This window comes from Polyodon spathula, chromosome 30 (assembly GCF_017654505.1).
Source record: "Polyodon spathula isolate WHYD16114869_AA chromosome 30, ASM1765450v1, whole genome shotgun sequence".
Lineage (NCBI taxonomy): Eukaryota > Metazoa > Chordata > Actinopteri > Acipenseriformes > Polyodontidae > Polyodon > Polyodon spathula.
In genome coordinates, this window is record NC_054563.1 from 5,135,204 (window position 1) to 5,148,739 (window position 13,536).

The 13,536-nt window shown below is 35.8% G+C and overlaps 1 protein-coding gene across 1 annotated transcript; it reads left to right on the forward strand.

Moving 5' to 3' along the window:
- The first annotated feature begins 3,052 nt into the window (after window positions 1–3,052).
- LOC121302598 (limbic system-associated membrane protein-like) lies at window positions 3,053–13,126 on the forward strand. Its single transcript, XM_041232599.1, has 4 exons — window positions 3,053–3,187; window positions 11,580–11,700; window positions 12,334–12,482; window positions 13,056–13,126. Exons 2-4 carry the CDS (start codon window positions 11,594–11,596, stop codon window positions 13,124–13,126), a joined length of 327 nt encoding a protein of 108 aa, XP_041088533.1. The 5' UTR covers window positions 3,053–3,187; window positions 11,580–11,593.
- Window positions 13,127–13,536: the final 410 nt, after the last annotated feature.

The window sequence follows — 13,536 nt, forward strand, 5'->3', positions numbered from 1 at the left end:
CAAATATCTCTTATTATAGATGTACTGTAGCTGCTGTAAGTTATTTGAAAAAGGATATATATTGACTTGCTCTCCTTATTAAAACATATATAACTGAGGGCAATGATCTGCAAAATACTGGAGCACAGTTCAACAACATCTATTTGAAAAAAAAGATAAAGACTTGAAAAAAATAACTTTAAAGGTTTATCCTATCATTATGTCACCCCACGTATTAGCAAAATTGTTCAATGGAATCAGCAGTATCTTGTATATTTGAGCCATCTCATTTATATTGTGTCCATGTCAGGAGCCTCAAGACAGTAATATAGAGATTGATTTGTTCACACAGCAAGCCCAGTGCATTCTTTGTGGACTGAGAGCACACCAGCATTTTCAGAGGTTAAAACACAAATGGTGGTTCTAGAATAACAGTGATGTAGGATAGAAAAAGCATCTGTTATACACAGCAAAAGAAAACAGCCGCCATTGTAAACTATTGTAAGAACCCATGTGTAATTACCCAGTTTTTACATGGCCATTTATGTTAAATTCCATTAGAATAGTTAGTGCTTCCAGTGTGAAAGCTGTGAGATTTAGCTAAAACTTTTGAGAGACAAAACTATGAAACTAGAACTTATGGTAACAATACATACTAATACATACTTTTCATTTTTTACGCTCCCTGAGTTATGGTTTTACTGATCTATTTTATTTCTGCAAACTAATACTGTACTACATATAAAGATATATGTGACTTACGAATTCCACTGTTCCAGCCAAACTACTGACGAATATCCCCAACTCCAAACGTGTGCAGTGTGCTGCTTTGGCCAAATGATTAACACTTATTATTTCCAGTTATTATTAAAGTTGAATGAAAGCCCCACACATGTGTTCATTATTAATTCAATGAACAGTTCAAACATAAAATAAATATGATCATGTGTGAATATGTGAAAAAGCTACAATTCAATTTGTTCAGTTTTTTGCAGCTATGTAGACTCCTGAAAGACTATGTTTCTCAAAGATATGCATCTGCACAGTTTCATTGATTCTCTGGGGGCTTACATTCACACAGCTGCAGAGTCACTTACAACAATGTCTCACCTGAAAGACAGAGCACAAAGAGGTTAAATGACTTGCTCAGGGTCACTCAATGAGTGAGTGGCTGAGCTGGGATTTGAACCAGGTACCTCCTGGTTATAAGCCTGTTTTTTTTAACCACTGGACAACACAGCCTCCTAGTTAAGGATTTACACTATTATACAGTATGTGTCTCCTTAAACTGGTCAACCCACACCTGCATATCTCAACACCTTTTCTAAAAGTCTTTTAGAGAATATTCTTATCGTGACTCCCAAACTCATGAGCATCCGTGCGGATCTGCTCACTTGAGCCTCTATAGCGACTGGTTTAGCCTCATTACCTAACAGTTTGACAGTTCAGTGTATGTACAGAGGCATTCACATGCCAGAGGAGATTAGTGCCAACAGCACTAACATAAAATGTGTTGTGACAGTAAACCACGAAAGAGGGGATAGCGTATAAGTGCACAAGAAAAACATTACACCTGTGTCATCTTTAATAAAGGAATGATCATGAAGGGAATATATGTCGGGACTTTGGTCCTGTGCAATTATTTTTCACCAAATGTAACTTCTTTATCAGTAAATGGTTTCAGGCATCTCTCAAAGGGTAATGGTGCATAATTATACTGACATTTAAAAACAAAATGTTTTCTGGTGTCAAACGTAAAAGACGTCAGTGCTGAAAACAAAATGTTTTTGAGGTCATATTCAGTAGGCAGTGACAGTGTATGTTCACTTAAATACCTGTACCTTTGCAGAATCCTGTTTTGTTATATTTGCACATCCTAGGTCATAAGTCAGCTGGGAAATTGGGAGTGAACATTTTTGATCAGTGATATTTGTTGGACTGTCCACACAAAAGTCTTGTGACTGAATACACAAACAAGAGGGGGAACTGGGATGAGGAAATGTTGAACTAAAAGTTACCTGGGTGGGTGTCTAACTTTGTGCCTTGGGAGGAAAGCTTTCTGCAAATAACATAATGCTGTGGTCAGCATTATGTCTAAACTCTGGAGAGTTGTTCTCTTGTTTATTACATGCCATGAATAGATACCAGTTCCACACTTCTCTTCCTACAAGTAGTAAGTACATAAAGCAAACTAAATTATTCCACAAAAATCTACATTAATATGAATCGCCAACTCAAATTTTTGTATTTTTTTTTTTTTTTTTTTTTTTTAGTCAGCAATTTTTGAACAAAATTGCAGCTCTCCTTTGTAAACATTTCAATGCTGCGCATCTGACCCTGAAGAAATGCAATTCTAGTCTCTGCTTTTCTTTTGATTGGCGTGTTTTCAGCATCTTGAAGTAGAACAGTTCCATTGAAATATCTGCAAGAAGAAGTTTATCAAATTTCTTAACTTCCAAGATGTACCATTAAAAAATTGAATTCATCTACCATAATGGAGCTACTTTATTTGTGAACATGTGAGACATATAAAGACATTTTTTGTTAGCTCTATGTACTTTAAATGACTATTTGGTTCTGCAATCTTTACCTAGATAACCACTCTGCTTCCAATGTGTAGCAGTGGGATACTCATATGTATAGTATGGTAGATGGTAGATTATATTTCAACATGAAAATCAAAAAGCATTTTCTTGTATAGTGGATATTTAAAAACTCATCACAAGTGAAGGAAAGGGGGGGGTAAAAAATTAACCAAATGCTATTGTGTCAGGGGGCTCAATGGGATTAAACCTTTGCATGCAGGAAAAGAGCAGACTGAGAAATGAACACCCACATCCTACTGAGTGCAGCTCTCTTCAGGGCTTCTTAGGCTGTCAGCACCAGTAACTCTGAAATGCTTCGGATACCACCAGGGATCTTTGTCATAGTATCCATTTTCACCTCATAAATATTCATTGTTTAAGCATCTCTGTTTGGAGGGTTGCTTAGCCTAGGGTTTTAGACTTCCTTTTAGATAATTGGACTTCAGCTCCCTAACATCCCAGTTCTCATCTTCTCCACTTCTTCATTTCAGCTGATGAGCTTGATGGTGATGAGTACCTGGAGATTTTTGGGATCACCAGGGAGCAAGCTGGAAGATACGAGTGCAAAGCGGCCAATGAAGTCTCTTCACCAAATGTTAAATACGTCAATGTCGTTGTGAACTGTAAGTACCCGTAGCATCTGGGTTTTTTCAATTAAAGCTTCAATTGAATCTCATTTGAAACATAGTTTACAACTTTTGATAATGTACCATGGAGATCTGTGTTGTCCTATCAATTGCTGAAATGTGGAAAAGCTGTATACACAGCTAACCTGCCGATTACGATTAGGGTTAGATATACATGCAGTACAGTGATCAGTCACACATGTTGGAATGAGGCCAGCTCTAAGTATATTAAAATATTTATATCTTTCAAAGATATACAGCCTTACACAATTGGCCATTGATTGTAGCATGCTTGTGTGCTTTGTTACCAACATCAACATAGTTCTTTCCAATTTCTTTTTAAAGTTTGCATTTCATAGGAAAAAAAAAATCTTTTTAAGTGTCGATTTGTTTTTTCACACTGAATCAGGTGATGATACAGTATGTCTTCTGTATAAAGAGTGCATTGCTGTATCGCTAAGCTAATTAAAATTGGAGCAGAGGTTGATGGGGTTGAAGTTTTTTTTTTTTTTTCCACACAGTAAGAGTGTAGTTTGCTTGTGGCCACAAAGCAAGATTTAACAAATTCTAGGTGAAGTTTAAAACCTAATGAGACACCCCCTTGGAGGATGCCAGGGTCAGTCGTTGTCAGAATACACTGATAAGTCAGTTTGATAAGATTGCAATGAATAAATGTAGTTACCACAATATCCTCTGTAAGTACTTAGTTAATATGCATCGAGCAGCCTCATGCAGAATCCTCAATGAGACTGCAATCCAGTCTTTGCTCGACATGCATTATATCCCAATGGAAAACAAGCCCTGGTGCATTGCTGAGTCTGACACTGATCCCATCAGACAAGGCAAAGTAGGAAATAGACTAAATCAGACAGTTCCAAATCTCACCTGCATGGGTATTGTCAGATTTGCACGTACTCTTTTTTATATATATGCTCTGAGCACAAATTCACTGCAAGAAGTCATTTTTGGCTATAATCACATAATAGCCTTTTTTAACTGTCTGTGCCAGTCGTGGATTAAGCCTGGCCTCTGTTTCTACAAATTTGCCTGCACAAGCAGGTTCCAGACATCCTGTTTACTTGCCAAGACTAGTGTTTTAATTAATGTGAAACTCTACCGTAAGCTCTTTTCCAAATTCACTGCAAGAAGTCATTTTTGGCTCACATCATCCCAATTAAAGTTGCTGCCTGTCTGATAAGAACTGATACTGTACACAGCTTTTCTAATTTAAATTAAATGCTCGCTTCAACTGATATATATATATATATATATATATATATATATATATATATATATATATATATATATATAACATGTAGCCTACAGCACTCATTATTCCCAGGTGGTCTCCCATCCAAGTACTAACCAAGCCCAACATTGCTTTGCTTAAGCATTGCATGGTAAGTTTGATTTGAAGAGCTTTTTGCTGTCAGAAACGTTGCCCAGGGGTCACTACAAAGAAGTAGCTCTTCTTGACCCCCAATTTCTATGCTATAATGAAGAGAGTTAATTTTGCTCATAGAGAGGCCTTGGATTCAAAACTGCTGAGGACAAGTAAATCTCGCTTTGACTGCCAAAAAGAACTTTCCAGGGCTATCAATTAAACAGGTCCTCTGTTTTTTTATTGAAGTAAAACCTTTATATAAACTAAACATTTATATTCTTTGGTTTAATTGATATTATAATGTCTAAAAGTTTTTTTGTTTAGTTGGAGACAGAAACTGAACTGATTCTTAAATTGATTAAATTAAATGAACGTTATCTCAGATGTGTTTTAATAGTTTATTCACAACACTGTCAATGTCAAGCATCAGTTATAATGAACTTTCAATATGTTCTTTCAGCAGTTTAACGTTAAATGGCACTATAAGATGTATTTCTAATTCAGTTATTTCAGTATAACAGTTGCTCCTAAAAATTGTAATATTATTTTACTCCATTGAGCTGTTATGAAGTCTTTTAAGCTTTTAGTGGAAGGTCCAGTTATTTACATCTAAATACAGGCTACCATTAATATATTAGAATGCATTAGTATTATTCTGACTGAGCTAAGTTTGACCTATTTTTCTGTTCATACAAAATCCAGTTGAAGCAGGTTTTAAGATGACCTGCCTTTTGGCCAATGTTAGTGTTGATTAATATGAAACACTACCATAAGCATGTTCTATTACTCATTATTTTAGACTCATTATTTTCCTACCTTCTATTGTCAGAAAGATATTTTGTTTGTTAATAATAATGAGTTAGCTCATTATAGAGAGGATCTTGGCTTTTAAATTGGCTTTTAAATGGCCAAAATCAATGAGTCATCGCCAACACTGCTTTTACTATAGGCAGGTAAAGACGAGATCACAAAATTAGTTGTATTCCTTCAGCAAGTTTACTGTTAAAGTTACAGTTTATATTATATTTTATTGTATTGTCTTGCATTTTTCAAATACATCATTGTAATAGCTGTATTATTTTAGTCTTTCTCGAATATTTACTTTTAACTCAGGGACTCCTTTTTAGATCAAGTCTTAATACTTATTTAAAATAAGGTACATGACAGATCCATCTAAACTATACATTTGTTTAATTAAGAAAGAAATAGAAATATAGAAGCAGTTTTAAAACTTTAAACTGTTGAGAAGAGTATTCTTTTTCCATTACTTTAGAATACTTGCTTTTAGATTTATAGACTTACTGTTCTTGAACTAGTTTAAACTGTATAATGGTTTTCTAAGTCTTTTTAGTTTCCTCATTACAAAATGTGATATGCATCTGTTGGTCACAGATACCTTAAAAAAAAAAAAAAGGTAAGACATCAGCAAACCGCTCGCCCACACGATGCCATACATGCAGTCTGCCACCTGCCCAGTACTGTTGAATCCAGGATTGATCTGTGAAGAGCACACTTCTCCAGCATGCCAGTGGCCATGAAGGTGAGCATTTGCCCACTGAAGTCGGTTACGACGCCAAACTGCAGTCAGGTCAAGATCCTGGTGAGGATGACGAGCACGCAGATGAGCTTCCCTGAGACGGTTTCTGACAGTTTGTGCAGAAATTCTTCGGTTGTACAAACCCACAGTTTCATCAGCTTTCCGGGTGGCTGGTCTCAGATGATCCCGCAGGTGAAGAAGCCAGATGTGGAGGTCTTGGGCTGGCATGGTTACACATGGTTTGCAGTTGTGAGGCCGGTTGGACGTACTGCCAAATTCTCTAAAATAACGTTGGAGGCGGCTTATGGTAGAGAAATGAACATTAAGTTCTCTGGCAACAGCTCTGGTGGACATTCCTGCAGTCAGCATGCCAATTGCACTCTCCCTCAAAACTTAAGACATCTGTGGCATTGTGTTGTGTGACAAAACTGCACATTTTAGATTGGCCTTTTATTGTCCCCAGCACAAGGTGCACCTGTGTAATGATCATGCTGTTTAATCAGCTTCTTGATATGCCACACCTGTCAGCTGGATGGATTATCTTGGCAAAGGAAAAATGCTCAATAACAGGGATGTAAACAAATTTGTGCACCAAATTTGAAAGAAATAAGCTTTTTGTGCTTATGGAAAATTTCTGGAATCTTTTTTTTCAGCTCATGAAACATGGGACCAACACTTTACATGTTGCGTTTATATTTTTGTTCCATGTAGAATGTGCTAACAAGGTTTGACACTTGAGTCAAAGAGTTGCCTTCATCTGATAAGATCTTTCCAAGAGCAGGTCAGCCCGACCTCTCTCTACAGGCTTCCTCACAGACTGCATACAAAAGCTACCTACAATATTTTCTACTGGGTATATAGATCTATTTGAAAAGAGTACATACCATATTAATAAAACTATTGACAAAGAGTATATAATATTATTTCAATTAATACATGTTAGTTTAAATTATCCAATTCATGTCTAACAAATCAGCAAGTTCCCAACAAGATTCAACTCTCCTCCTGACTCAGTTCGAATTGGTTCTACGAACACCACAACAGGCCTTACGCAGATCTGCTAATAATATGTTCTACTGGTTTTATATTCTTTAAAACACATTACAGTCATTACAGTATTTGTTGCAGTTTTACAAATGTTCAACTTGTATCCCAAAAATCATCCTGCTTCCAGTAGCAGTGACAGTCTTTAAAATAATAATACCTTCAAAAATGTAAATCATGTTAGCTGGGCACCCATCTCTACATTCTCATTCCCATTGTCAGTAGGCAAACACATCTGAACTTAATCTGGGTCCATCAAAGAAGTGAACACCCTTGCAACAAAGGTCTTCCATTCAAAAGGATCTAGTGACATAGCACAAAAAGGATGTGCCAGAACCTTCTTTGACAGTATGTTCAAGTTTTTAATCCATAGATCATTTTTTTGACAGCCCAATTTGATGCCATGGACCATACTGTATTTGCCCACCTCAGTAGTTTTAAAGGAAGTGCTCCATTTTAGCACCAACACTTTGGATGTGTTTTGATTGAAGTGGAGGCATGATAAGGGATAGAAAACTGTTAGTCACTTTGCAGAGCTTGAAGGTAGAGCTTCGGTATCTTGGGAGGAGGCTGTAGGTCTCCTGTCATCTGCCAGTTTTCTTTTTTTTTTTTTTTATTCTGGACAGTATTAGCTAATGAACAATTACTAAAAAGTAATTATTTGTTTAAATAATGAAGACAAATCAAACAAATTTTATGATGAGGATCATCTGCATTGTTTGTTAGATAATCACCCTTTACAAGCATGGTGTTAAATATCTTGTATATTAATTAACTTGGGGGTTGGGGGGACGACTTTCATTGCAGATTTTGAACTGGATTGTTACAGGCACTAAGGTTAAAATGCATTACTTTGTTTCGAAGACTTAGATGGAACATTTACATATTAGTGTTGATTGTATATGCTATGACAGCCTGGAATGCTGCAGGCAATAAGGCATCTCATAAGTCCTCAGCTTTGAACTAGCTAACCTTTTCAACTCCAGATGAAAAATTAATGTGCACTCTAGGTACCAGATTTTGAAATTATTGTAATTGGTATTTTTACTCCTGAAATTGGTATAAAATAATAATATTTTGAAAAAGTCAATATATGTATAACTTTTTATTAACCCTTTCGGCTCCTGTGTACTAGACAGTCATATTCAAAAAAGCACGTCAGACACAAAAGTTTTAAATCTTATTTTTGTATGAACAAAACTATATATACCAAACATCAAAAGAAACTTATAACTATTATAACACACTTCTTAAAAAAAAAAAAAAGGTATATACATGATGGATATTGATGAAATTTTTTTTCTTTTTAATCACTCGATCATTCAACCTTGACCATGACACGCTTGAGTGACTGTGACTGAAGCATATGCACTTAATCACCTAATTAGTGAGAGAGTTGATTGGACACTGTATAAGGAGTGATTTCAACTGTTGAATTGCAAGCTTGATATATATGCCACATCTGTCAAGAGAGCAGCGCCTCCGTGCAGTCAACATGTTGGAGGCTAGAATAGGGCAGCATAATGTGGCTCGCTGTCTCGGGTGCTCACAGCCAGCAATTTCAGACCTGGTGAGATTGTATAACCAGACACACACAGTCAATGACATGCCATGAACTGGGAGACCTAGAGTCAAAACAACTGTCCAAGATCAACAGATCATTTTGCAGCATCTTCATGATGTCAGTTGTTAATCAGAACAGTAAAAAGTCACTGCACATGCTCTAAAACAGAGTTTGTCATTTTTCAATCACATCTAGTGAATTTTATCCAAATATAAGTGATAAGTTTCTTATATATATATATATATATATATATATATATATATATATATATATATATATATATATATATAGAGAGAGAGAGAGAGAGAGAGAGAGAGAGAGAGAGAGAGAGAGTATACACAGTTAAATACTCGTTTATGTTTTATCTACATAACAGAAATGTTCACTTTTTTATGTAAATTATGTACAAAATTACCCACGCAATATATTAAATAAAATTAAATGCTATGTATTTACCATGCTTTAGATCGTTGATTGTTTGCTGTGATATCTTCAACTCTTCAAAATGTCTTCACAGATTGATAGGGATTTTTGCACAAAACGCAATTGGATAATAAAGTCACAATGATTTCAATCTCTCATCCTCGTTTTCAAAACACATATCACATTACTAACACTGCCTTAGGGCATTATGACAGAGAGAGAAGGGATCTGAGCAGCAAATCTCAGTACAAAGGAAGGAGCCAGAGCTCTGTGTTTGTGTTTGTTTATTTGTGTGTCAGAGGACTAGCAAGTCTGGAGCTGCAGCCACTGAGCTTTGTCACCCACACCACTAACATCCTGACAGACGTGTACAACAAGATCAGATTGAAAAAAGAAAAACAGAGAATAGACTGCAAACCTTGACATAGGTACGGCATGCCCAAAATAAACTGAAATTACTTTTCTCTTTATCAAAGCAGGTTTATGATACTAATAAATGTTTAAATGAGACATTGATTCTCATCCAAAGACTGATTGATCATTAATAACACCTATTTTACAGTAAGCCTACCACCTGCTGTTTTGTCTTAAACATAAGTGCATTTTGTATATATTTTCACATAGCATTTTAATGCAGCATTATATTGTAGGGATACTGTGGTAATTGTTTGATGCTTAAAACTCCTTTCGGGAGAATAATAATCTTCCTTTGCTCCTCTGGATGCTTGAGTCTCTTTGTAATTCCTGAGATCATTCCAGACATCATAAGAGGAAGCAGGCAGTGTGAAATTGAGAGACTTCCGTGACAATATGGAGATTGGCGTTTTCAGCGAAAAACTAAGAAGTCAATTTCAAGTTACAAATCTAATCGAAGAAAGTGGTTCTATATTTGTTAACCATAGTGGATACACAGAAATTGTATCCACCTTGTGAATATGTAGTAGCAATTCTAGGTATTTTCCTGATCAAATGACTTGCTTTCCTTGGAGTGAGATTCATATCTGGAGCACACGACTAAGTACTATTACTGCAAGGATCAGGCATAAGATCAGCCTTAATTGTTTTGATCTTCTTTTTAACCAGAACTACCAACCCCACCAAAGCTGTTCTACAGTATACATGTGTAAGTGATGCAACACTACCACTAAGAGTCAAAACCTTCAAATACAGTCATCTCCGGCTAAGAGAACACTCCTCGGGAAGCAAGCGAAGTGTTCTTTAAGACGGAGTTGACCACTAGACACAATATAAACCAATAAATAAATACATATGTATTACTTGTCATGGCGCGTGTGAAAAGAATAAGAGAAAAGCAATAGGCAAGTATATATTAATAAACTATAATAATAAAATAACAGAAATGCTAATGTTAATAAAATGTCAAACTAAATTAACACAGCACCCTCAAGACACTCTCGCGATGACAAGTCACATTTGAAAAGATTGAATAAACCATTTTAATTTAAGTTTGATAATGGTGAGTTACCAGGTTACAAAAAAAGTACTAGATCAGTTGTGAAAAGGAGTTCTTTTAAGCAAAGTTCCTGTTCCTTTAGGCGGAACTTTTACAATGGGAAAAATCTGTTTCACCACAAGTGTGTTCTCTTAGGAGAAGTGTTCTTTTAGGAGTTGTTCCTATATGCGGAGACCACTGTACTGCCAATAATGCTCTGCAATGAATAATTCCAATCATCTCATACAAGTTACAGAATGCTTTGGTTGGAAGTGTAAAGGAGTACTATACAAGGGTTGCTAAGTGGTCTGTTAATGAGCAGATGCCTGATGTCACCCAAGCTATGCTTTGTGCATTATTTTCTACAGAGCAATATGCTTGTGGCCAGTTAAGAGTGACTTGCTCAAGGTGTTCGTTAATTGTATACTGTCAAACATGTTATTTAAGGTAGTCATTTAAAGATAGGATTTAATAGGCTGTGTGTAACAAATAAGGAAGGTTATGTAATTATTTACTTTAGTGCCTCTTTGGTATGGTAACTGTTTCTCGACCTAATTAATTATGTATTTCATTTCTCATCATCTACTTATAATTCTGTACTAGTATCTGGAATGAAAATATTTTCCTCTTAGATATGTGATCAGTTGTTTAATAAAAGAACAGGAACATTTTAACTTTCTGTGATTTTTTTTTAATTACAATGGTAAAGTTTAGAGGCACGAATCCATCATTAGCGGCATCATCCGATGGAAATCGTTTCATATTCATTCACCAACAACTAAACTTCTTCTGTCATCAACGGTGCCAGCAGTCACTTAGGGCTTTAAGCATTGGACACAAATTACTTTGATAAATGCACAAAATAAAAGGGTTTGATTATGAGCATTAATTAACTTGAGCACAGTTTATAGAAGCTGACAATACAAACAAGAGCCTAATAAAGACATCTATATATGTTACTTTGTTATTGTTTATTTTTTTTAGACCCTCCCGTCATAATGGAGTCAAAAAACGCTGAGATCCCAGTGGGCCGGGCAGCAGCTCTGCAGTGTAATGCTGTCGCAGTGCCCAGACCAGACTTTGAGTGGTACAGAGATGACAAAAGGTAGGTATTTTCAGTTGTAGAATTGGGTGTTACTGCATTAAAAAAATTAGTTCAACTCCATTTTCCTCAGATTCAAAAAATGAAATAATGTGACTGTGCATATTTACGTATATAACCTTGTTTTTTTTTTTTTTTTTTTCTTGGTTTTATATTGAAACGCTTTAAACAGCAAAGTGTTTTGTAAAAACTCCTTACTTGCTTAGAAAACAAATCCACAATGTATCTAGTATCCCTCTTGGGCCATGGCGTGTTAGATTTATAAACTGCTATGATACCAATAACCGAGAGAGAGAGAGAGAGAGAGAGAGAGAGAGAGAGAGAGAGAGAGAGAGAGAGAGAGAGAGAGAGAACTGATTTGTAGTTCTGACCCAGAATGCAATGGGGGAGATACAGTTGTATGCAAAATGTACATACATCTGAAACCTTATTTATCTAATTAATATTCTATGTGTCTTGATTTGGCTGAGAGAGTTGTTTTTTTGGGGTCCAAGATGGGGTTAAAATAATGTACAATGATTATTTATTGATTAAGAGTGAACCTTGCAGTATGGACCCTATAATTTCAGGAGAATATGTTCATTACAATTAGCTGCAACATATTTTTTTTCTTTTTTATTGGTATTATTCTCCCAGGATATTCAGTGCTGAAGGAATCAAGATTCAGAATTATGGGACACACTCTGTTCTTATGGTATCTAATGTCACTGAGGAGCACTATGGCAACTACACATGCGTGGCAACCAATAAACTGGGGATCAATAATGCCAACCTATTCCTATACAGTAAGTTTGATTCTGTGTTTTAAAAGGTGTTATCTCTGAGCATCAACTGCCTAGTGCTTAACATACCTTCTTTGTCCTTGAGAACCTACAATTGCTAAGTTCACTTTTATGCTTGAGAAAGGGATTCAAACTTACAAAGGTGGGTGTACTTGTCAATGTTCACTTTAATTACATATTTCTTCGCCAGGAGAATATATAGTAGAGTCTGATTTATGGTTATTTCTCTGATCAGTGACAGACAATGCATGCTAGTTGTTGAAAAAGTGGTTTGGTAATACATCATTTAGTTTGGTAATACATCATTTAATCTTTAGCTATTTGAATCCTTGCTGCATATGTGTGATACCTTACATGTAATTGACAAGATTTGTAGTGTTTGTTTCACATACATGGCTAAGGCCAGTTTACATTTCTGTTAGTATTCTCATTGGGTTACCTGAGTGCTATGCTGGTTAAAAAGGTGTTCTAATCTCAATGATGGGTCAGAACCTATGAGTGAAGATTTTAAAATGCTCCCTATTTCAATACTATCAAGGCTTACAAATGTACAGTTTTGATCTGTTGTTCTTGAAGGTGGCTTCTTCCAGTGCCACCTGCGGCAGCGGGAATACAGTGAGGATCGTTTCTCACAGTTTGAGCAGTGATAACCACTCAGCTTCGTTTCACTTTCCTTCAAACTGCACCAGATGACATCTGTTACAACAAATAGAATCACCCTATACCTAACTTATCAGCTTATTAGAAATCATAAACAAAGGTCTGTGAAATGAGAATTGTATTCCGTAAAAGTAAAATACATACATATTAATTAAGATAAGGTACTCTCTTTAACTAGTGAGTTACTTAAAATATGCATTAATTCTGTTGATAAAAGATATGAATCTGGTAGAGATTAAGCTCTCTTAGCGTTACAGTATAATGTTTCAAATTTAAACACTGAAAGTCAGGTTAAGTATCTGGAGCGTCTCTCTAAAACAAGACAAAGGTTGATTCTTGTGATGCATGTAAACACTGTGAAAGTCCCTGTGGATTTCAGATCAGAAAACGTTGGGTT